At 35.2% G+C, this 25,375-nt stretch overlaps 2 protein-coding genes and 1 non-coding gene across 3 annotated transcripts; 1 reads left to right on the forward strand and 2 right to left on the reverse strand.

Moving 5' to 3' along the window:
- Positions 1–4,741: 4,741 nt before the first annotated feature.
- On the forward strand, positions 4,742–6,243 carry LOC136818735 (tetratricopeptide repeat protein 38-like). The gene has a single exon (XM_067074973.1). It carries the CDS (start codon positions 4,771–4,773, stop codon positions 6,157–6,159), a length of 1,389 nt encoding a protein of 462 aa, XP_066931074.1. The 5' UTR covers positions 4,742–4,770; the 3' UTR covers positions 6,160–6,243.
- Positions 6,244–19,671: 13,428 nt separating this feature from the next.
- LOC136818815 (small nucleolar SNORD12/SNORD106) lies at positions 19,672–19,766 on the reverse strand. Its single transcript, XR_010848363.1, has one exon. It is a non-coding gene; the product is annotated as a small nucleolar SNORD12/SNORD106 (small nucleolar RNA).
- Positions 19,767–19,919: 153 nt separating this feature from the next.
- LOC136818800 (heat shock cognate 71 kDa protein-like) lies at positions 19,920–24,648 on the reverse strand. Its single transcript, XM_067075037.1, has 4 exons — positions 24,339–24,648; positions 22,429–22,502; positions 20,434–21,909; positions 19,920–20,220 (listed from the first exon to the last, which is right to left on the reverse strand). The coding sequence occupies exons 1-4, from the start codon at positions 24,541–24,543 to the stop codon at positions 20,014–20,016; spliced, it is 1,962 nt and encodes a 653-aa protein (XP_066931138.1). The 5' UTR covers positions 24,544–24,648; the 3' UTR covers positions 19,920–20,013.
- Between the last annotated feature and the right edge of the window lie 727 nt (positions 24,649–25,375).

A 25,375-nucleotide genomic window follows, 5' to 3' on the forward strand; every position in this document is an offset into this window, starting at 1 on the left:
GCATCAAGAATTGTATTACTCTCAAGTAGTATGATTTCTTTAAAGCTTTAAGTTTGCTAAGGATCTAGAAACAGTCTTGAAATACTTACCTAGTATTTTCCAATCAAATTAATAGTTTGGAAAGAGTTTATCAAAGGCAATGATTGCTAAAGCAAGTTTTAGTGTATTTGGATATTTTAGGTGATGAAAATGACTAATACATTTGATATTTTGCCTCTTTTAGAAATTATATGCTTTTCTTGCGAGAATAAAACAAACAGTTAGCAAAACAGTCCTTTTTTAATCAGCTTTTACCCTTTCATTTTCTTATCCAGAAGCTGGAGCTCAACTACTCAATTATTTTTTGCCTTCAATGATTCTGATGGTGGAGCCCCATCATTCAAATCAGAAAGCAAAGATAGTATACTATTTTTTTTCACTTCCCATTTTCTCAATTTGATAAAAATTCTACTCATTTGAGCATTTATTTTATAAGAATCAAACTGTTACTAGAATGATGTTGATACAAACTTTGTGCATAGACTTATCAAACCACAAAATGAAGTTTCTGGCATCAAAGAATAAAAATTTCAATTTTTCTTCATTTTTTCAAAAATTATTTTTTCTCAAGGATTACATTTCTCTGAATTATCTTTAAACAGTATATACAATTTCTGAATTAAAAAAAATTTATACTCTCAGGCAAAATTCTAGAAAGGCAGGGTAGCGTACATTATATCCAAAAAAGAGCACTTTTTCTGCTGATTTTTCATAAAAAGGGCTATTTCTACCATTATTTTTCTTAATTCTTGAAGGGCAGCGCCCGATATCCGGACGCTAAAAAGGCATGAAAAATGGTCTGACTCTTAGCAGGGTGGCCAGCGATACTGGAAATACTTGAAAATACTTGAATATACTGGAAAAAAATATTGGTACTTGATTATACTGGAGTTTTTGAAAAAATGCCAATTTTTCCAGTATATACTTGAAAATGATAAATTGGAATACTTGAAAATACTTGAATTTCTTTTTTCAATCAAATATTCTATTTCCAGGGCTCTTACAGGCTGTTTTGAAGTATAAATTTTCCAAAATTTTCTATTCGGACCCAACCATGGTGGGTCCTCCTGATAACAATGTATTGTACCATATTTGTAAGGTTAGACATTCTTGGTTGGTCTTATTCACTTAACTTATTTGATATGGCTTTTTTAAAAAAGATGAACCTTAATGGGCATACAAAAAATGAAAAAAAGTAAAAGCAGAATCTTAGATATTCTTCAGCTCAAGTTATTTACTGCAAGATAACCCTCATTGAGAATTTCAAAAATCTGGCCTTTGGAGCATACAAAAAATGAAAAAAGGTAAAAGCAGAATCTTAGATATTCTTCAGCTCAAGTTATTTACTGCAAGATAACCCTCATTGAGAATTTCAAAAATCTAGCCTTTGTAGCATGTATTGAAAGAATATATCTAATGTGCACATTTCCACTCTTTCTCTGCCAAATGGATATCTGATATTTGCAAATCAAGCTACTGCTGAAAAATGGAGCCCATGGTAAATGAATTGTGCAGGCTAATGCTAAAGCGGTCAGGGAAAACCTGGAAAACCTGGAAATAGGGCTATTTTTAGAAAAAGTCAGGGAAAACATGGAAAAGCCAGGGAATTTTTGTAAAATTCTTCAAAAGTCAGGGAAAAGTCAGGAAATTTCTTTCTAGAGTCCCTTGAAATTGATGGTTTTAGCCAATCTTTGAATCCCTATTTTTCAAAATTTTCTTTGTCGGACCCAACCATGGTGGGTCCATCAAGTAATCATGAAACCCACTAATATCAGGACACTTGACCTATCTAAAATTGATGGTGGTATTTTTGAAAAGTTTGAAAGGTAGTAACATGAAAAGTGCTACATGAAAAGTGCTCACCAATTTTAAAAACTCTTGCTAGAAAATAAACCTTCTGGGAGCAGTGAGCCATAGGGAAATGATTCTAGAAATAAGAAGTTGAAAATTGGGAAAATGTCAATTGATATTTGAAGAAAATAATTCTGATAGTCTCTAGAAAACATTCTGGAAATATCGGAAAATTTCTTCCTACTACTTAGAATTGCAATAAAAGAAATTCTACCCACTTCGCTCGCAACCAAATCTTCTGATTTGACAACCTTGCTGCGTAAGCTGTTAGTAATAAAATTCTAGAAATTAGACAACCGCTGTAGTACGCCATGGTGTCATAAATACACTAGTTTCTAGAGCACATTTTGATTTGTTGTTTAATTTGAGAGAATGTCAAAATAATTCTGGCATCAGTGACATTATTTTGTGCACACAATTTTGTCATAATATTTTTAAGAAAGGGAAGCCCATAAAATTTCTGGCAAATTGAGGATCCGGATATCCCTATTCTAACGAAGCACCATACATAAAGTTCAAAATATACTTGAATGTACTTGAATTTTGCACCTTCATATACTTGAAAATAGCAAAGATATACTTGAAAATTATCAAAAATGCTCCAAAAAGTACTTGAATATACTTGATTTTCAATGACTAAAATCGCTGGCCACCCTGCTTAGGCGATAATAAATAGAATGTAGTGTTACCGAAAACTGGCCGGGTGAAAAAAATAGATTTTCTGACCCGGCCGCAGACTATGGGTTCATCTATATGGTTCATCATAAAGAAAATCAAGTTGACCGTTCAAGCTATCAAACGTTGTTTGGTTAAATATTCCTGCTTCCAAATCAAGTTTTGTTCGTTGTTAGTTGATACATTAGTATTCAGAGCTTATTTCATACTTTTTGTAGATAAAAGTTATCCTTAACCTTTACCACGCCTTCTCTCTGGGAATTTCACCCCGTGCACGCCTTGTCGTTTTGGGAAAAATGACAGTTTTACGCTTTCCGTCATAACTTTTGATCTACTAAACCGATTAAAAAAAATAAGCCCAATGTGGAAAGCCCAACTATCCTGCTTTCCAAAAATGTTAAAATAAAGGATTTTCCTCTATCAATGGTGACACAGTAGTCTTCTGCCTTAGAGTTGAAAAAAAATTCAAAACGCAATTTGTCATATTTTTCAAAATTTTACGTTTCGGTTAAAAAAAAAGTGGGGAGAACATTTGCGATACCATAATTTTCTGGCTCATTGTTTCCACCATTATAACTACAACTGCTAGCCAAAAAATCACAATCATACCTTTACTAGAAAAGGGCAGAATTCATTTTTAAAAACCTTGGTTTTCGAGAAAATTTCCACGTAAATCAGAGGCACGTAAGGCAGAGGCCCCTTGAGGTAATTTTTATGGGAAATATCACTAAAAACAGCTAAAAATGACTTTCCTATCATCAACCAGCATGAAAGCAATAGAAATAACATAGTATATACACTTTGAAACTCTTTGCAGCCTTATCAGAAGCCTTAACTTGGGTTTCGGTGACGGACGATGACGGCCGACAAGCCTCAAGTCCTCACCCTTAATGTACCGTCATACTAAAGAATAAGGAGGCAGAAACTTACCTCAAACACTGACTAAACTACAAACAAGCAATACATAACATTTCCAACCAATGAAACAAACCATTTTCCACTAAATAAACATAAAAAGTTAGTTACAGCAGTCAATGAGCTCATAATTTCCAAAAGAATATTTTGCCTGATTTTCCAGTTTGTTTTGACAGTTAAAATCGAAAGTAGGTGGTTTCAAACTATTGAAAATAGTTTGTTTACATTTTCTCTCCGTCATATAAGACATTTCCCGGGATTTAAAGGCGTCTTTAAGGCGGTAGGGCGGCTTTTCTTAACACCCCATGAAAAACGTATATTTACGGCTTCGGCTATATATTAGAACGTAAATTTACGGCTTCGGCGTGGTAAAGGTTTTAAAGTTATATTTCAATGATCTTTAAAGTTATCAAAAATAGCCAAAAAAAAAAATTTTTCCGACCCGCCGCATGACAGCTTTTTTCCTTCACCCGCATTCCGGAAACACTATGTTTTTTCATTTTCGCCTTATAAAAGGGAATTTTAGTCGCACTTTTTAGGAATCTTTGTTCGTTTGTTTTTGATGAATTGAGATTCTTTATAAGAAAATAAGGCATCTATATGGTATCTATGACCTTTGTGCACAATCCCATAGGTTTATGTTTTGCGTAACGCTTCACTCAAAATATAATGTAAGGCTGCTCTATGTACTCCCGGGGGGGGGGTTACTAGGGTTGCGAGCTGACGGGGAGGTGCCGCCCGACTTTCGACTTTCGACTCTTGGACCGGGACTAAAAAGGAGAAAACAAAGGAAAATTTTGTGAACTTTATGACCCTTATGGGGACAGATTTGACCAATTTTGACCCAATTTAAATCTTTCCGTTGAAATTTTCCTATTTCCGACCCTTAGTAGGACTGAAATTTGATTTTCTGATTTTTCCAACCCTTAGCGGGACTTTGGGAATCCCAAAAAGGTACCCTTACGGGCGGCACATACCGTACCCTCCATTTGCCTAAGTACCCCCCCCCCCGGAGTAAAAAACTGTCTTATCTGTATGTAGGGAAAAGTGTAGTGGTTATCATCCTTGAATTTCGTCTGGGAGGTCAAGGTTCGATCCTGGTGCTATGATTCACTTTTACCTTCGCCCGGGTCAACCCATGCCTTGTGAGGGGAACTGGGTACCATTACTCTAATACAAGAGTATGGGGAGTATACCAGGCGTAGCATGTGGTGTAGTGACGATTGCTCTCTGAAAAAGTTTTAGTGATAATCCTTAATTTTAGAATGTTATATTCTTTTATCTTTCCAGATGCCTGAGGTTTGCTTGAAAGACTGTCAAGCATGGAGGGATGTCGGCCTCACGATGACTACTACAAGTAATGAGGCATGTAAATTATTTGATGATGTGATCACCCAATATATCACTTGGACGGAGAGTCCTGATGGTATGGAAAATACCGTCGTAAAGCTACTTGAATCTGATTCTAATTTCATGATGGGTCAAGCTTTATCGATTGGGTTGGATATGATGGGAACTGGTCGTGCACTTCATTTGGATAAGGAGTTAGCGGAACAAATTAATAAATTTGAAAGTGATTTCAATAAGTCTGAGATTACACCACGAGAAAAATTACACTGCCAAAGTGTAGTGTATTTTGCTAAAGGTGAATACACGAAAGCCTGTGAATCTTGGGAAGAGATTTTGAAAGTCTATCCTAAGGACAGTTTAGCTATCAAGTTCGCGCATGATAGTTATTTTTATCTGGGTGATTCGGTCAAGATTCGGGATAGTGTGGACAGAGTTTTACCATACTGGAAATCGAGTGATCCCTTATATGGTTATCTTAAAGGAATGCTCGCCTTTGGTTTAGAAGAAACATACCGATACGAAGAAGCTCAAAAAAGTAGCGAAGAAGCTCTCTCGTTAAACCCAACGGACTGTTGGGCTACGCATGCTAAAGCTCATTGTTTTGAAATGACAGGACGTTTTAATCAAGGAATCGAGTTCTTAAAAGATACTGAGAATGATTGGGCTAAAGGTCGAATGCTAGCCTGTCATAATTATTGGCATTGGGCGCTTTATCATATCGAACGAGGAGATTATGAAACAGCATTAGGAATCTATGATCATCAAGTTGAAGAGAGAAGTAAGAGCTCGGGGGCTATGCTGGATATGGTCGATGCGGCTTCCTTACTACAAAGATTCGAAATGCAAGGAGTCAACGTTGGTGATCGTTGGAAAGAAATTTACGAGTTGGCTTTACCACATATTAATGATCATATCACTGTGTTTAATGATTTTCATATGACGATGGCTTTCCTAGGGTGTGGGAAAACAGATGTTGCGTCCCGTTATATGAAATCGCTGAGAGATTACTGCGCTCATCATTCTAGCTACAGTCGAGATTTGTTTCATAAAATGGGTGTTGATCTTTGCGATGGCTTAATAGCATTTTCTGAGGACCGATTTGTTGCAGCTGTTCAGTTGTGGTACCCTTTGAAAGATGACGTCATCGGTATGGGTGGAAGTCATGCACAACGAGATGTTTTTGATCAACTTTTGTTAAACGCTTGTATCGATTCCCCGAAAAATGAAGACCGTGATTTAGCGCAACAAATGTTGAGTGAACGCAAAAAGAAGAGAGAAAATTCTCCACTCACGGACAGGTTAATGCAGAAACTGCTTGCGAAACATTAGTGATACGTTGATCAGCTAACATAATATACACTGAAATGTACGGGTCGTGTTAAAGACAACGGAGAACATATTTCACTTCTTTTACTTCTTCGATTTTAGTTTCATTCATGAGACACCCCTGTCTTATTGAGCCAGTGTACTTCTTCGATTTTACCTTATTACACGTTTTTTTTTTTATTAGAACCTAGTTTATAAGAACATATAGGCTGAAATTCGTCGAAAAATTAAGAACATCTTAAGAACATGCCCAGCCTCAGTTTGGAAAAAAATGGCGAGAAACTACAATTTTTCCCTCTTTTTAACCGAATTTAGGGGTGGATCTTCAAAAGTTGAGAGTCGAATATTGTCCAAATTTTGCCAAATTTAAGTGCTCTTTATTTTGTATCATATTGTCGATTTAGAGTAGTCTGAAAAATTAAGAACGCATTAAAGAACATTTTAGGCTGAAAATTGCTAAAAAAATAAGCACATTCAGGCTCAGCCAAATTTTAGGTGTTCTAATAAAAAAAAAAACGTGTACATGAAAATAAATATTGAAGTATTTAACACGAATTGAAAAATTTCGTGTTAATAAAAACCCCCTTAACTAAAAAGCAAATAAAATTTGTGTTAATTTTTTGCGTGTTAATTTCAAGGCCGTTAAATACTTCCATATTTATTTTCATGTAATAAGGTAGTTTCATTCATGAGACACCCATGTCTTATTGAGTCAGCTCAGTTGTTGTGAAATCAATCGGGGTGGCTATGAAAAAAATTAATTTCACCGGGTTTGAATTTGAATCTTAGCTCACTGAGGGTGAGAGCTTTTAGCTGTTTCACCGGGGTGGGGTAAATGTTTTCATTTTAAAGCATTCGAGAGTTGGTTTACCGAGAATTCACTTACTATTAATATGCACTTTTTTGTTTTTACCAGGTTGCCCTAATTTATGCAATTTTTGACCGGGGTAGGACAATAATTATTCAAGTTTTGATCGGGGGGGGAGTAGAGAACTTCAATAAATCTTTACCGTGGGTTACTGTACTCATTATCCCACCGGGCCATAAAATTGTATAATTTTTGTCAATTGTTTTCTTCTTCAGTGGTTCATCTCACCGGGTTACTGTTACATGGATGTCATGAGAAGGGTAATTTCTATCGCCTCCTCTAAACAGATGACTTTGCTGGTCTGAGATTTGTAAACTAGCTGTAGGATGAAAAAAGTAATGTTATGACCCACGATTTTTTATATTGTACAACATCAATGTCTTACGTAGTAAGAGTTTGGCCTGAACATATATACTAGAGGATTGGCTTTTCTTTAGGAATCTTTCAAGGAAAACAGGTCGTACGAATTTTTTCGTTTTCGAGGACTCGAAATCTAAGTTATCATAGTATGAACCCCCCCCCCCTTTTTTAAGGGGGGGGGATCCGAGTTTTCAAGGAAGGCTTTATAGGGGGGATGGGCAATTTTCCAGTTAAAATGGGGGGTTTGAGCTTATAGGGGGGGGTCAAATAAAAATGGGGGGGATAGTAATTTTTTGGTTAAAAAATTACTAGTTTACTGTTTATTTGCTAGTGTTTTCAAGTTCATTGACTGTTGGTACGAATTCACACTGAAAAATATATTTCATTCATCAAAATTCTTCCCCAATACTGGGAGTACAAATTATATGCTGGGGGCTCGGACCCCTGTAAATGGTGCGGGATCAAAAAATTTTAAAAATAGGGGGATACCTTTATAGGGGGGGATGAAATATTAATGGGGGGGTTCAGACCCCTCTGCACACTATGGTTATTATATGGGTTTTTAATTTGAACTTGTATTTGTACACATCATATATTATATTCGCATTTCATTTTTGAGAGTTTTTATCATCTGCATCTAGTGAACAAAAAATATTAAAAATTTCTCCTCATATGCCACCTGTCAGCAAATTTGTAATTCTCCTGTGAAAATGATAATTATACCACATTTCTACAAGAAGTTGATTTTTTGGACCTACCCCGGTGGGGTGAAGGTCCTATAAATTCACCTCTGTCCGTTCGTCCGTCTGTCCGTTCCTTACCAGCTTTTCTCGAGATTGAATCATAGGAATCATTTGATTTTTGGTACAAAGGTGCAAAACAGTGGTGGCCAAAATGTGACGGAGCCCGATTTTCGAAAAAAAAATTTTTTGGGCAAATTTGGGCCAAAAAACGGCTAAAAAACGGGTTTTTTGGACTTTGTGAAAAATTGGATCATTAAATTTTTTTGATTTTTTGCATGAAAGTAGGGTACCATCATAGGTAAAAGATGGTTCAAGCAGATTTTTGCAAAAAAATTTATTTGGCTTAAAAAACGCATGTTTATCTATAAGAATCACTATTAATAAGCATACATCAATGTTCTTAGTCAAATTACTCAGTTTCTTTATGAGATAGATGTTTTTTTTGCTCATGAGGGCTTACTTTTGAAGAATATGTGTGTTTAGACATGAAATTTTGGTTGCTTGTTGTGTTTTTATAGGAAAACTGGCCAAATTCGATATTTTTTATAAGCACATTATATTACGTATTAGCTTTTCTCGAGATTGGCTCTTTCATTCTTTATGATTTTTTGCACAAAGATACATAACTATAAACCCTCGAATGTGAGTGAGCCCGATTTTCGAAAAAAAATGTTTTTGGGCAAATTTGGGCCAAAAAACGGCTAAAAAGCGGTTTTTTTGGACTTTGTGAAAAATTGGATCATTGATTTTTTCTGATTTTTTGCAGGGAAGTAGGGTACCATCATAGGTAAAAGATGGCTCAGGGAGATTTTTGCAAAAAGATTTGTTGGCTCAAAAAAACGCATGTTTATCTATAAGAATCACTATTAATAAGCATACATTGATGTTCTTAGTCAAATTACTCAATTTTTTTATGAGATAGATGTTCTTTTTGCTCACGAGGGCTTACTTTTGAAGCATATGTGTGTTTAGACATGAAATTTTGGTTGCTTGTTGTGTTTTTATAGAAAAACTGGCCAAATTCGATATTTTTTTATAAGCACATTATCAATTACTTAGGTATTAGCTGTTTCTCGAGATGGGATTTGGATCTTCATTCTTTATTATTTTTTTGCACAAAGATGTATGACTATAAACCCTCGAATGTGACTGAGCCCGATTTTCGAAAAAAAATGTTTTTGGGCAAATTTGGGCCAAAAAACGGCTAAAAAAAGGGTTTTTTGGACTTTGTGAAATATTGGATCGTTGTTTTTTTTCTGATTTTTTGCATGAAAGTAGGTAAAAGATGGGTCAAGCAGATTTTTGTAAAAAAACTTTTCAGCTCAAAAAACGCATCTTTATCTATAAGAATCACTATTAATAAGCATACATCAATGTTCTTAGCCAAATTACTCAATTTTTTGATGAGATAGATGTCTTTTTATGGTCACGAAGTCTTAGGAAAGAATATTTCAAGAGCATGAAATTTTGGTTTCTAAACGTTTTTTTTTTATAAGAAACAAACGACTAATTTTAATAAATCGTCACTATTTTTGTTCTGAATGATTGTTTAACGTTCATGCTCACGTAGATAACAATTATATATGTGTTAAATGCATAACCAGGTAGGTCCATAAAAGTATCACTTGTTTCTTCTTCATTTTTGATTTTCATTTTCCTTTTTTTTTCTCAATTTTTTTACTTGATAATATTCCACTCACGAATATCTTTTTAACGAGCACAAAACCGCAACTTGACTCGAATTCTATCAAAAGTTACAGCCATTTTTTTCTCCAGCTGCAAATTATTTCGAGAAAGACTTTATGTAAAACATATAAGAAACTAATTAACAGGCTATAAAAGTGATAAAAAGTTGAGTTGGTTGGCTAGAAGTGGTAAAAATTGTGTCTAGGGAAATAAAATGTACTGATTTTATTACGCGTCATCCCTATTGTTCAAAAATAACCAATCAGTTAAGCATCTTTTAAAAACTCCAAGTCATCCCTCAAAAAGCTGCAATTTATGTTTAGCTGAAAAAGTGAATATAATCACCTCTAAACGTGAACGCGTTAAATCAGAATTGATTTCAAAATGCCGAGACGTAAATAAATTCCAATTCTGGAGCCGCTCGCTGCGCTGCAGTTGATGTGCGTGTCGGGACAAAAATCGAGGCGGAAGCCATTTTGTTTACATTTTTGGCTGGGGAAGTACTGCAAAACATAGCCCGGGGTCCACTTAAAGCTTTTTTTATAGACTGGATGGCGCGATTAAGTGGCCCGGTAGTATATGGTAATATGCTTTTGCCTAGGCGGACTGTAAAACAGTCCGCCAGATTTAAGTTGTTTTTGGAAGGTAAAAACAGTACGAAGCAATGTTTTTATTTGAGAATAAGGGATTACAAATCTGTTAATAGTGTTTGTTTCTGATTTGTGATTATATCTTTCAACTCCAAATAGTTTTATTGTTATTTGGATTTTCAACATTTTTTTTCAAAATAGCGACCTCGCCAAACATTCCTTGTCTACTTCACTGGACTCAGCGTCATAAAAAATTATCAAAAAGCAAAGTTCAGCCAAAAGTAGACTCTAGTCTATGCAAAACAGTGCTTTTTGAGTAGATTTGGTGATTCTTGGGAAGAAAGAAGAAGAATACTACTTGGAACCAACATCAAATGTATTGAAATCATACAAAATTACAAAACAATCCCCCCAGATGGGTGATAATTTTAACATTTTTAATTACAACGCCCTTATCAGTACATTTTATTTCCCTAGACACAATTTATACCATTCATATTCCTTTAACAAACTCAACTTTTAATCACTTTTATAGCCTGTTAATTAGTTTCTTATATGTTTTAAATAGTAGAATTTGTTCAAATTTTTTATTCATACATCTGATGATCGTCTCTGGAGTGAAATTTTAATTTTTTTAATTTTTGAAGAAAAATTAATTTTGAATTTAGCTCTACCTTGGTATAGAGCACTTTGTCACCACAAATTACTGATGTTGTTGATTTTTAAACTATGGTCAAAATTTTGTATTCATATCTTAAAGTTATCTCGAGAAATCGCTAAAATTGCAAACCTACGTTTTGGGGGCCATTTGAAAAAAGCTACATCATTCAGGGGGGGGGGGCACGCAGTTACTACAAGACATGATGTGTAGTAAGTGCTTTTTCAACACTTTTTTTCAGGACCACCACCCTTTGCAGTTACTACACCTTGGTAGTAACTGTTTTCAGAAAAGATTTCCAGGTACCACCCCTGTTTTTGAGTGATATCATCACAAACATGCTCGAAATTACCCTAAATTGCGATTATTTTTCAACCTAAAGCCATTTTTGTGCTAGATTTTCTTTTAATTTACTTGGTTAACAGCTGTTGAGAACATTTTAATGATAATTAGGGAAAGCATAATTTCTAAGTAGAGTCTGAGAAATATTTCAAATTTTTTTTCGTCCATTTATAACAGAAATATTTTTTTTAACAAAGAATTTTTTCACAAAAAATTCATTTTTTGTGAAACATTTTGAAAGTTCTGGTGGCCATCCACTGGAAATTGAAAAATCGACCTTTTAACTTTAAATGTTGATTACTCAATAACTAAAAATGATATGGGCTTGAAACTTCCAGGTATTGTTATTTATGACCTAAAGTTAATATTAAAAAAAAAATTAAAAAAAAAAATTGGAAGACGGGGGTTTGGTACGACTTTTCAGAAAAATCAAAATAATCTTGTGTCAACGTTTTAGAAAAAACTACAAATACTTGGTTAATGATTTTTGGTATGTAGAGGCACTTTAGGACAAAGAATGGAATGAGCGAAAATTTTTTTTGAAAAATCCAAAATCCGGGGGTAAAAGCCAAAAAAACAGTTTTTTCAAAACATGAGATCTGGAATTAGTGAAATCTGAAAAACCCTTCGCTCATTCCACAGCCCTCATAGATGTGCAAATACCCTGAAGAAATCAGACCAATCGGACAACTAGATCCTGAGATTTTTCCGCCACAGTGATTGGGAACCCCGGGATTTGCGTTTTGAGAAATCGTGCTTTTAAAACATAAATTGCGGTTAAATGAAAAGATTATAGTTTTCAATAGGGATTTTTTATGATTTGAGCCTATAAGGGAGTTTTCTACATTATTTCAAAGGAAATAAGGATTTAAAACTATTTACTGTGAAAATTTTGGCCAATTTGAGTGACATTTTGATCATTTCCAGAAAACCGCAAAACTTTGAAAAAAGACCGCAAAACTCATTTTCACCACGAAAACCACCCCGAAATGTAAATAACAATGCCCACATTCATTGTAAGACTATTTTGGACTATTCCTATCAGCAGGGATTAAAAACTAAATCAATTAAGTTAAAATATTCATTCTAAAAGCTCTGGAACTGAAGACTCATTATCGTGTTACAGGGCACTTTCACTTTCACTTTCATGCCATCGCTGAAAGCATAATGAAACCGCCAAAATCTAATCCCACGCAGTTGAAAAAGTAATTTGAAGAAGATTGTGTTGTTTTCTAAGAGATTCCTGGCAAAAAAACATTAAAATAGCACCCAAAAAAGAATAAACAAGCAAACAAAAGTTCTACATACCTTTGGCGCACTACACAACAACCGACCGTGCTCTTAATCAAAAGAAATCACAAGTTACATCATGATTAAATATTCCTTAGAGTTTTACAAACCTCCTTGTATAATAAGAGAACCATAAAACATCATTTACAGCAACAAATGTGGATGAAACGCTCAGCAAAAGTCAGTGAGCTTCATCCTCCAAAATTGTCCAAAAACCATCTTTAAAATTCGAGGGCGGTCATTGTTTACAAAGTTTGAAACTCAATATGGGTACACCAAGCGACTTCAAACCTTCTAGAAATGTTTCTAGCGACTTGAAAGATTTTCAAGCCGTTTCAGCAGCTAGAGAAGGTAGAATTGCTGTTTTACTAACGGGCGGGAAACAGGGCGTCCATGGGCGAAGCATTAAAAGCTTAAAGGTAGGTATTTTAAAACCTAAAATTTTCTGCTTATTCTTTACTTTTATGAATTGAAATTTTCAGAGGTTGTTCTAGAGAAGTTATACTTGACTTTAAGCCAAAGAAATAAAAAACCACCAAAAAAGTATCACTATTTTCAAACTCAGTGGATGGCCACCTTCTTTAAAAAGAACAAGATTCGCAAATATGCGACAAAATATTTCCCAACAACAGCTTTTAAAATTGTAATTGAAATTATTTTCTAACGATGAAACAAAAATTCTTGTCCTTACTTCTGCTTATTCCTTAACTCTATCAATCACTGTAAATAAAGTTATCAAATAAATATACTATAGAAAAGAGAGTATTTTACAAATACACCCTGATAAGAATTTGTTTTCTTCGCACACGCACGCGGTGATAGGCGCGAGCGTTGCACGTAAAGAGGTCGTTTACATCAAATTTCTCGAGCGATACTTTGTTAAATTAGTTTCCTTGTGGTAACATACACGGAACCGTTCGCGATAGATGATCTAGACATGTTCACGGACTTATATCCGGATGACGGACTTTTGGCTATCATCCATGTTTCTTGCCTTTATAAATATTGTGTATCATGATACTAGCTGGTCTCTCTGCCAGTTTTTTAGAGAAGTTCTAAGAAATTTTACTTCCCATCGACCGGGTCGTATGTAAAATATCTTAAATTAATGAATGTGAAAATTTTGCTTCGTTTATCTTTTAGACCACCTCTCCATATCAAATATCTACAATTAATTCAAGATTGAAGAATTCGCAGCGCTTTTTTGGTTGCGGTGGCCCCAAGGTGTACTGGAGATCATTTTATCTACATCATTCATATATACTACTATAGCATGTTATCGTATTGAAATCTTGCCACGTGGGGCATACCCCCTAGATACCCAACAGTAGCCCAAATTCTTTAACTTTAAGCACAAATTAACTTTTGGATTGGATACATTTTTCAGCATCTATTTTAACTTTAATAATATGGTATTTATTTTAATGATTTAACTCAAATTTTCTCAATTGGCGCTTTATTAAATTTTTGTGAATTTACTTTAAGTGCGGCGCGATATTAAAAGTTCAATTCAGTTTTCATATAAAAATTTCTTTTTTGTCTAAATAATAAATGAAAAAGGAAGCAGCACAGAGAAGGGTTAATAAATTTGGATGTAAATACGGATTATAAACATTGAATATTAATATCAAAAGAAAGAAAAATAATATCAAAGTAACTATTTTTTCTTCGATAGCCAGTTAACTGTCCTGGCAAATATATTTTTGATGCCTTTTAAAAAAATTTATGCCCCAATGAATTTTTAACATTTTCACACTTGATTTTGAACTTTGAAATCCATCGTCCGTTCATAAAGACTGGAATGGAGATTTCCGTTAATTCTTCTCAATTCATGATGTAATCTTTTACACGGAAGCACACGAAATAATACGGACTAGTGGCAAAAGTCTTTTGTTATTTTGCCACTAGTTCCGGGTTATCTCGGGTGCTTCCGTGGAAAAGATTACGTCATGAATATCATGAATAGCGAGGTTAAATATTTTGATGAAAATCACCACGACGGATGGAAAATGCTAGTGATGACGTCATAACTCTAGAATTCCGAACCTCAGTTTTGACAAATCATGTTGCGTATTTTCACAAGTGTATATATTTCGTTCGTCGCAGAGAATTACCCCCTATTTTCAATATTTTTCAAAACAAAAATCTCTTTGACTTTGTTTAAAAATCCAAATCCACAAGTGTAGAGGGTTTTCAAATTGACTTCTTTGTCAATCAAAAATATATTTCAATCCACTCAAGTGGAAAATCTTTGTATCGACATCTTTGTCGAGAATGTATTTCAATCCACTCAAGTGGATAAAGTATATTTTTGCACTGAAATTTCATATCGGTGATCAAGCAATTATTACTCACTCTTGGAGTAAATGCTCTATTACACACCTGCTCAGTCTGGCACGTAGAAAAGAAAAAAACAAAAAATATGATAAAATATTGCATACACAAACCTCAGATTCACTATAAAAGTTATCTGAAGGGGAAACTGGACTTTGGACGACACTTTCAACCAACTCTTTCAATCTAGAGCAACACAGAGCATAAAAACCAAACGTTAACGCAAAGCTTACTGGGTAATTAGTTTGACAATTAAAATATATGAATCTCTTTTATCACCAGTAGAATGGTATAAAAACAAAAATATGTACAGGTTAAAAAGAAGAAAATAAAAAACAAGACTACGTTAAATAGAATATATGAACAGTCAACATGCGAGAACAGGGATTTGAACAGGATAAAATAAATAAATAAAGAGACAGAGGTCAGATCCCTGTTCTCGCTCTGATGACGTGTTCTTCTAACATTGCTTTGAAAGCAACCCGATTATCATAAACATGCCAGTTTTGAATATAATCATTGTACTTATCAAAGATATCTGAGGGCAGTTGATCAAAACATTGAATAATACGGTGTCTTTTGCCGAATAGTGTTTCTGTGAAGGATATGTCGTTAAGATCGATTATTCTTTGACATTTGTCGAGAAAGCTGAATTCTACGTTCGTATGAGTAGACAGTAAAAAGCAGATATAACTCTTGGTAGATTCATTAAGCACTAACTGCCTGAGTAAGTTCAGACGACGTTCGTCGATAATGCTGCATACATTGGGAATACTGTACAGTCGATGAATGTCGTTTTTGCTTCTCTTCGATACATTGAATAGAGATTTTAAACAAGCCCTTGCCTGAGAATCAAGGTACTCCATCTCTGATTTTGTAAGATCAACTAATTCAAGGCCATAGAGAAGTTTTGGTATGAAGCATAGATGATTTTTCTTTTTTGTCCATTGAAATCGGAGATGCGTTAAGGTGTCTTGTTGTGATATTTGACAGTCGTTAAGAGTCAGGGTCAGCGATTTGATTTTGGTGGGTCCAGATATGACAAATTGTGTTTTGGTCTTTGCTTGGTTGAATTTAAGCCCGTGTTCCTTACCGAAGGATGCGCAGTGGTCAATAAGAGTTTGAAGGTTTCTGAGGGTAGGACTAAGTAGTAAAATGTCGTCAGCGTAAACTATAATACATGTCTGAAGACCATTTGGTAGTGAGGTGCCAATCTGTAGGGCTTTGATGTTCGAAAAAAGTTCTTGGGTGTAGATGTTGTACATCCATGTTGTACATGTAAGGTGATAGGATGGCTCCTTGGCGAACCCCTTGACTGACCTGAGGGTGAACTGCTTTGATTCCCCAGATAGGTACACTAATCTACACTAATGTCTCTCACTTCAAGAATACTAGGGAGATAAACTTCCACAGTTTTCCATATCCTTAATATTGTTTTTATCTCAATAGTAATAAAATAGCATACGCCAAAGCTTTGGAAAGACTAGCTACTGACACTTATTCATTCTATTATCACACGCTTTCAGATCGCGCGACCGCTTTCAAAAGTTTACATCGAACCTCCCTAAAAAGCCGATTTTAAAAACATTTCCCCCATAAAGCGGGAAATATTAATTAAAATATAAGCACTTACTGCACCAAAAGTGCTAGTTTTAGTGTTCGGCACCACCCCCAAACAGCAGTTACTACACTGTGTAGTAACTGTTTTCATAACTTCTGAATACAGTACCACCACGGTAGTAAGTGTCATACTGTCTTGTAGTAACTGTGTGCCCCCCCTGCATCATTAAAAAATATAATATAGTTGAAATTGAAAATTTTGAAAAAGAACTTTCGGGAAATAGAGTAGAGGTATTAAAGTTTTGCATTTTCCTCCAGATTTGAGAGGAATTTTAGGTTTGATCAAGGAAGTTCTATTCTTCCTTGGTTTGATCGACCTTTTGGGGGCCACATACTGTAGTAATTTAGAATTGAATTTCATTTGGATGATAAAGGGGGTGAAAAAAACTTGAGATATTGAGCTTCAAAGAGTGCAAAAACTGCACAAAACAGCTGTTTTGGCTGAAAAACACTGTTTTTAAGGGTTATAATATCTCAAGTTAGGTACAGGAATCACCCTCTCTCGGGTACCTAACATAGATTTATAAAACCCGAAAGGCTAGATGGCGTATAGTCTGAATCGCAGACCTCTACAAAACCCCAGGTAGTATAGGTCTGCTTAATGATCTACCAACCGCTTTCCGATTCGGTTTTTTTTAATTCGATATATTTTACAGAATCTTGGCGAGTTAACCATTTTTGGAAGCTCTGAATAGCAATATAGTGGAATTTCAAAGCAAAAACTGACAAAATTACGTCAAAAAATGTTATAATTTGGCCATAACTTAAGTTAAATCCGTCATTATTTTGTGTAGGTTGTCAACAAAAGTACTCAGGAATGACTGAAGGGTATATAACTGGTTTCCATCTCAAAATTTCATAAATTTGAGGCTACCATACAATAAAAACATCCAAATTCAGGCAACAACTACCAAGAAGTGGTGTATTTACCCCCTGATTTGCCCACAGTGACCCTGATTACAGACAATGAAAACCACAAATAACTTTCCCATTGCTCCTACTACGAAATTATTGTTGTTTCAGTGGTCAGAAATGAAATTGGTACACCATAAAACCGCTTTATGGGTGAAATAGGTCCAAAAACGATAAAAATCGCCTAAAATGGGCATTTTTACCCCCTGGTTTGTCCATTTGCACCCTGGTTTTGTTAGTTTTAAGTCAGCATTGGAATCTTTCAGGATATATTACACCCAAAAATCAAGTTAAAACTATTTTTGATAACGTTTTAACCAAGATTAGTGGTGAAAATTACTCAAATAAGGTAAAAACCCATAAAAATGAGCAATTTTACCCCCTGCAGCCCTGAAATAATACTAAATACTGTCTGTTTGAAATTTTTCTGATGTATTGCATCAAAGTCTATCATAACACCTAGTTTGTGTCTCATTAAAAGTTGTTTGGGTAGGTCCCAGACTTAAAAAGGGTCAAAATTTAGTTAAAATACCCAAATTTTCCCTTTTTTTCCCCAGGCAAACCTATAAAAATAATTTTTCACAAAAGTTTTTTGCCGAAAATAATCATCAGCCTACCTTAAAGCAATTGGTGAACTGATTGACTAGATACAGCAAATTATATCATCCCTGGAATGGCATTTTCCTTAACAAATCCTTACAAAGGGTAAAAAGTACCCCCTAAATTCGGGCCCAGTATGAAAAATTGACCAGGAGTTAGCTTTGGGGACCGACCATTTCCAAAACTAGGATAGTTGAGGATTCCAAAAATGTATAGTTTATCCTGTAGAATCTTGGGTTAAGCAAAATGCCATTTTTTGGGTTTGGCTCCCGGACTAGACTTTAGAACCATTGTATTTTATGTGATCAAAATTTTTATTAAAAAGTGTCAATTCCAATGATAAAATGACAAAAGAAAGTGTCATTATTTTTCTAGCTCTATAAGCTATCTCTGCGAATTTTTTGAGGCTAAGATGACTGTCAACTTATATCCTTTTATACAATAAGCATCACTTGCAGTATGGTCAATATTTTTGGGGGAATTTGTTTGACAATCATTGTATTTAAAGATTTTGTCAATATTTTTACAAGGAACTTGATTTTTACAAGAACGTGTCATGTTGTCAGCATTATGACAATGGCATAACAGTACTAAGTATTTTGGCTTTGCTAGCCAGCACCTTACCATTTTCATGATCTTAAAGTCAATAATATGTTTGGTACTGGCTAATTTGAAATTTGTACTTTTGGGCTACATTAGTTTGAATTAGAAAATTTTCGGTCGCCGTAAATTTTTACGAAAATCCCAACTCCCCAACTAGAACATTACCTAGACTCTGTCAGAGGGGATGCGTGCAGCCTACTCTTAGGTTCCAAATAAACGGCCCTCCCGCTTGTTAATTTTTCACCCCCCCCGGACCTTATTAGGACTCCCCCGTTTATTAATCTCTAAGAATATTTTCAGCTGTCAAAGAGAAGGCCCCTTATTTTGCTCTAAATAGCCTGATTTCCTTATTTTTGGGTTTCAGAAGTACAATTTCCAACCCCCCCGGCAATTAGGTCCCCCCTGTTTATTTTAATCTAGAAAATTTTCCAACCCCCCCGTTTATTTGGAACCTAAGAGTAACTAAACACGCAAGAGTACATATACATACTGGGAAGCTCACATACCGTGAAAATGAGATAAAGATCAGAATATCTGGCTTATAATTCAGCAATGTCTTTCACCACAATCGATAAGATGGGGAAAAAAGAATATTCATCATTTCCTGCCTTTTAATTTAAAAAGAGCTCACACGTTAAAATGAAATTTCCATTTCTCAAAGACTACGATCTGAAATCTTATGGCCAAATGATAAAATAAAGCATAAAATATAGTTTTTTGTGCCCTAATGTCCCTTCTGTATGGAAATAAAATGCAATAGCCCAATTCTCAACCATCATTGAAGTTCCCTATCTATTTAGACATTTGTGAGTAAAATCTTGTGAGAATAGTTTGAATATTCCACCCACTAAACACGAAATAGTACAAACATACTTGGAAGCTCACATACCGTGAAAATGTGATAAAGATCAGACAGGATCAGAATATCTGGCTTATAATTCAGCAATGTTTTTCACCACAATCGATAAGATGGGGAAAAAAGAATATTCATCATTTCCTGCCTTTTAATTTAGAAAGAGCTCACAAATGAAATTTCCATTTCTCAAAGCCTTTGATCAGAAATCTTATGGCCAAAAGAAAATGAAAAGTTTTTTTGTGGCCCAAGATAAAAAAGCTTCTCTAAAAAAGATAGAGGTCTCAAAAAAGAACTGATAACATTTTCATATAAACATGTATCTTTATTGATAGTGCAAGATTTAAAGAAATATTTAACAACTTTAAACGGTGAAACATTACTTAAAATATTTATCTTTAATCGACTTCTTCGATGGTTGGGCCACCAGCACCTGATGATGGTGGTGGAGCACCAGCTCCTCCTGGCATACCACCTCCAGGCATACCGCCACCTGGCATTCCTCCGGGTGGTCCGCCAGCAGCTTGGTACAATTTAGTGATGATCGGTGTGCAGACTGATTCCAACTCCTTTTGTTTGCTCTCAAATTCTTCCTTTGATGCCTCCTAAAAAAAGAAATGACATTTTTGAAAGTCTGGTCTATGGTCGTGTAATAGCAAGATGAAATATTTTTGCTAAACCATAAGTTGTTCGTTGATTCTAACAAGATTTCCAATATAACGGGAATGTAAAATAATTTTCATGATCCTTCAAACAAGATTCAGTTTTGCAATTAAAATCGATTGCTTTGAAAGAAGTTGCTAGAAGAAATTACTTACTGGATTAGCATCAAGCCAGTCCAAGGTTTCCTTGCATTTGTCGGTAATGGCAGTCTTGTCCTCTTCACTGATCTTGTCCTTGACTTTTTCGTCTTCGATGGTTGTTTTCATTTGATAAGAGTAGCTTTCGAGTCCGTTCTTGGCTTGAACCTTATCCTTGATCGCTTCATCTTCAGCTTTGTATTTCTCAGCATCGGCAACCATTTTCTCAATGTCTTCTTTGCTGAGTCTTCCTTTGTCATTGGTGATAGTGATCTTGTTTTCTTTGCCAGTGGATTTATCGGTGGCAGTGACATTCAAAATACCGTTAGCATCGATGTCAAAGGTCACTTCAATTTGTGGAACACCTCTAGGTGCTGGAGGAATTCCAGAAAGTTCGAATTTACCGAGATGGTTGTTCTCCTTAGTCATAGCTCTCTCACCTTCAAAGACTTGAATCAAGACACCAGGTTGGTTATCAGCATAAGTTGTGAAAGTTTGTTGCTGTTTTGTTGGAATGGTGGTATTTCTCTTAATAAGGGCAGTCATCACACCTCCAGCGGTTTCAATACCCAAAGATAATGGAGCAACATCGAGTAAAAGTAAGTCTTGGACAGCTTCATCCTTGGATCCGCTCAAGATTGCAGCTTGTACAGCAGCACCATAAGCAACAGCTTCATCTGGATTGATAGATTTGTTCAATTCTTTTCCATTGAAAAAGTCTGTCAAAAGTTTTTGGATTTTAGGAATACGTGTTGATCCACCAACCAAAACAACATCATGGATTTGGGCCTTTTCTAAGCCTGAATCCCTCAGACAAAGTCGAACAGGGTCTAAGCAATTCAAAAACTCTTGCTTGCAGAGATCCTCAAATTTAGCACGGGTGATTGTGTGATAAAAGTCAATGCCCTCATACAAAGAATCAATTTCAATGTTGGCTTGAGATGAACCAGAGAGAGTTCTCTTGGCTCTTTCACAAGCTGTTCTGAGACGACGCACAGCTCTTTTGTTGTTTGAAATGTCCTTCTTATTCTTAGCTTTGAAAGCTCCTTTACAATGGTTGACTAATAAGTGGTCAAAATCTTCTCCACCCAAGTGAGTGTTTCCATTGGTAGATTTAACTTCAAAGATACCATCTTCAATAGCAAGGATGGATACATCAAAGGTACCACCACCAAGATCGAAAATCAAGACATTCTTTTCTGAGCCAACTTTCTTGTCAAGACCGTAGGCAATGGCAGCAGCAGTAGGCTCGTTGATAATACGAAGGACATTGAGACCAGCGATAACACCAGCATCTTTGGTAGCTTGTCTTTGCCCATCATTGAAGTAAGCAGGGACGGTAATTACAGCATCAGTGATAGTTTTGCCCAAATAAGATTCAGCAACTTCCTTCATTTTGGTGAGAACCATGGATGAGATTTCTTCAGGGAAAAACTTTTTGGTTTCACCTTTGTATTCGACTTGGATCTTTGGTTTTGAGTCAACATTAACAACCTACAAAAAAATGAATGTCATTAAAGGTTTTGTTTTTAAATAAGAGAGATATTGTTTGCTTACTCAAATCAAATTAACAAGTTTTTTGATATCGAATTGACAGATGTGGGGAAAGATTATTCAGTAGAAGCTTATATATCAGCACAACATAACAATAAGCAGACCTGTCCTGATATGAAACATGTGTCTGATATGGAAACGGGAACACTTATGTAAAAATAAAACATTTAATCAACAACAACAAACAAGTATTAAGATTTTCAGAAGGCTTTTGAGGATTCCCTCCTATTGGATATTGGAAGAATAGAATTTTTGACGAGCGGCAAAAATTTAAACCTGAAATTTTTTAATTATTGATGTATTTTTAAAATTTTGGCGGGAACTAATTTTGGTAAATGACATTGTATATCTGTTTTGCCTTATTGGAAGCTTACTTGTGAACTCATGAAGTTATTAAGGCAAAATACCAACAAACTCCTGTCAAAATAAGTCCCCTAAGATAGTCAATAAGTAAATTACCTCGAATGGCCAGTTCTTGATGTCTTCAGTAACTGATTTTTCAGTGAAGTGTCGTCCAATTAATCGTTTTGCATCTGAAAAAAAGAGTGACAATTTTATTTATAAAACAAAATTCTAGATAATGTACTTTGAATAAGCACCTCCCCTCAAAGAGGGATGTCTATTTGAAACAGGTGGTTAAAACAGTCATAGAGCAACAAGGTACTCTTAGGTTCTACCTTAAAGGAAGAAAAAGTTTTTTCCGAGGGAATTTAATTTGGCGGATGGACGAAAAAACTAAATTTGGCGGATTGCAGAAAAAAGAAATTTTGGATTTCAGTCAAATCCGCCAATTTCTTCCTTTAAGGTAAACAAACAGGGGGTGGGGCTAATTGCCAGGGGATTGGAAATTGTACTTTCCAAACCCCATAAAAAGGTAAATGAAGGCTAAAATCAGGCTATTTAGAGCAGAATAGGGAACCTTTTTTTTGAAAGCTGATAAAATTCTTATACATTAATAAAGAGGGGTCCTAAATAAGGTCTTGGGGGGGGGGGGGGGCAGCGTTTGAACCTAAGAGTATGTATATACACAACTTTTCCCAGAATTGCAGGCAATAGATGTTTTGACCGTAGCTTCAAAAAGGGACCTTGTTGCTCTCACATAGCTAGCACCACTGGGAAATCCCTCAATTGCGGTAGTTTTATTTGTGTTAAGTCTACAAAGGCTTATAACGAATATATACATATAGTGCTAGTGAAAAAAGATAACTAACATCAAATCTGATTGTAGAAAATACCCCATCTATGCATTAAAAAGATTAATCATATATATGTATGCAGTGCTGACGAGTCCTAATAAGGACGAAATGCATATACTGCTCTACCACCCACATCTCCTGAGTGAATACAGTTGGACAGAAATTCTTATTTCTTTCACTATTATATATATATATATAGTATATCAAATTATATATATACAAAAATTGCCTGTTTTCTCCTTGAATTTTGTTTCTTTGGATGTACACACCTTTGTTTCTTTGGATGTATACACCTTTCCCGTAATTCGTAAAACTAATGCGCGCGAACAAACCCATTTTTGCCTGGGTTTCCTTAGGGAAAGTTATTTTTTTGAGCTTATCTTAAGTTCTCTCGGACAATTACAGGAGAGGTGTATTGCAGTATATGACAATGTTGTTTATTCTACAATTCAGTAAAAATAATAATCACCACAATTGAGGTATATAATTACTTGACTGTTTATAGTGGACCCCAGGCAGAACCATTCCTTAGTTACAAGACATTTGGAATACACCTTTTAATATAAGGAACCATAACTTGGCTGCGAGCGTAGATCCTTATTTTTCCAGACAATATCAGCCTTGAGTTCCTTCAACAAGTTCCTTGTTTATTTAGCTACAATACTTAGCCTAGAATAACTGGCTAAAATTGACGTATCTTCAAAGACAGTAGGAAAATAGTACAAGGAATGAACAAGGAATTCGACATTTGGAGATTTCTTCAGTGAAGCGATAGATGGGTTTCCGGTCTATTACCGTGAGATTGGGTAACTTGCATCAGTGGAGGCTAACATGCATAGCCCTCAAATGAAAGACTTGGCTGGTCATTAAAATACAAAGTTAAATCAAAACAAAAATGGTAGAGTAGAGCTGCGAGCGGAGCTGTGAGCGGAGCTTCGTAGTTGTAATTTAATGACCAGACAGGTCATTCATTAGAGGGCTATGCATGTTAGCCTCCACTGATGCAAGTTACCCAATCTCACGGTACAATACTATGAAAATAAACTACAGTGCAGAAATGTCATTACTGAATGTTGATATGGCCATATCTTGTTATATTCTTGAATTACTCAAAAGGATCTTGAATATTTAAAGCTAACCTATGGAGGTATAATGATAAATAATAGTTCTTACCAAAAACTGTGTTGGATGGATTCATGGCAGATTGATTTTTGGCTGAATCTCCAATCAATCTTTCGCTGTCGTTGAAAGCAACATAACTTGGTGTAGTCCTGTTACCTTGATCGTTGGCAATGATATCAACTTTTCCATGTTGGAATACACCAACACAGGAGTAAGTTGTTCCAAGATCGATTCCGACAGCTGGAGCCTTTGCCATTTTGGTTGTGAAGTTTGTTGAGTTTGCTTGGCACAGCCTTCTTGACTTGTCCGTGTTCTTGTTTGAAAGGAGGTTGCAAAACCATGCTTTTAAAATATGGATAAGGCCGTGAGTCAGATTCAAAAATTAGGGGGTTTAAATTTAATTTCATTTAGACGAAACTGTTTTCAGTATCATAAAAAGTACTAATGATTATAAAAGTTATAAAGTTGCTTTATTTTAAACGCTTTCTTGAGTCATAAGTAACATTTTTAAGACTAAAAATAATATATTTAGAAAAAAAGATAAATATTTAAACCCCCGGCTTAAGGTTTTCTCCAGAACATTCTATATCACGTGCTCTGGTTACTTTCGCTCTTTCTGATTTTTCTAGAAAAGAAAAGAAAACGTCTTTGAAAATTTTCTTGATCCGCTAACATTTTTTGATCCGCTCGCTGCGATCGAAGAAATTTAAAAAATTTTATTTCCCGATTTTTAAAAATTTTCTACAAAAAGTGGTTGTCTTGTATGGCGCGCCAAAGCGGAAATAAATACTATCTCTCATTTCGCGACACTACCTTTCATTTCACGACACTATCTTTCACTTCACGGCACTATCTTTCATTTCGCGACACTATCTTTCATCTCGCGACGCTATCTTTTATTTCGCGACACTATCTTTCATTTCGCGACACTATCTTTTATTTCGCGACACTATCTTTATTAAAACGACACTATCTTTTTTAAAACGATACTATCTTTCCAAAAAAAACATTATCTTAATTGAAACAATACTATCTTTTTTACGGGATACTATCTTTTTTATGGAAGCCGAGAAGTGCCATCGACAAAA

This window comes from Clytia hemisphaerica, unplaced genomic scaffold (assembly GCF_902728285.1).
Source record: "Clytia hemisphaerica strain Z4C2 unplaced genomic scaffold, Clytia hemisphaerica genome assembly, whole genome shotgun sequence".
NCBI classification, from domain to species: domain Eukaryota; kingdom Metazoa; phylum Cnidaria; class Hydrozoa; order Leptothecata; family Clytiidae; genus Clytia; species Clytia hemisphaerica.

Excerpts from the sequence above, each read along its gene's own strand:
- LOC136818735 (XM_067074973.1), top strand. The coding sequence starts at position 4,771 with ATGCCTGAGGTTTGCTTGAAAGACTGTCAAGCATGGAGGGATGTCGGC.
- LOC136818800 (XM_067075037.1), bottom strand. The coding sequence starts at position 24,543 with ATGGCAAAGGCTCCAGCTGTCGGAATCGATCTTGGAACAACTTACTCC. Across the intron at positions 22,503-24,338 it reads TCCATCCAACACAGTTTTTG|ATGCAAAACGATTAATTGGA; the intron begins GTAAGAACTATT and ends TCTTTTTTTCAG. Across the intron at positions 21,910-22,428 it reads TCAAGAACTGGCCATTCGAG|GTTGTTAATGTTGACTCAAA; the intron begins GTAATTTACTTA and ends ATTTTTTTGTAG.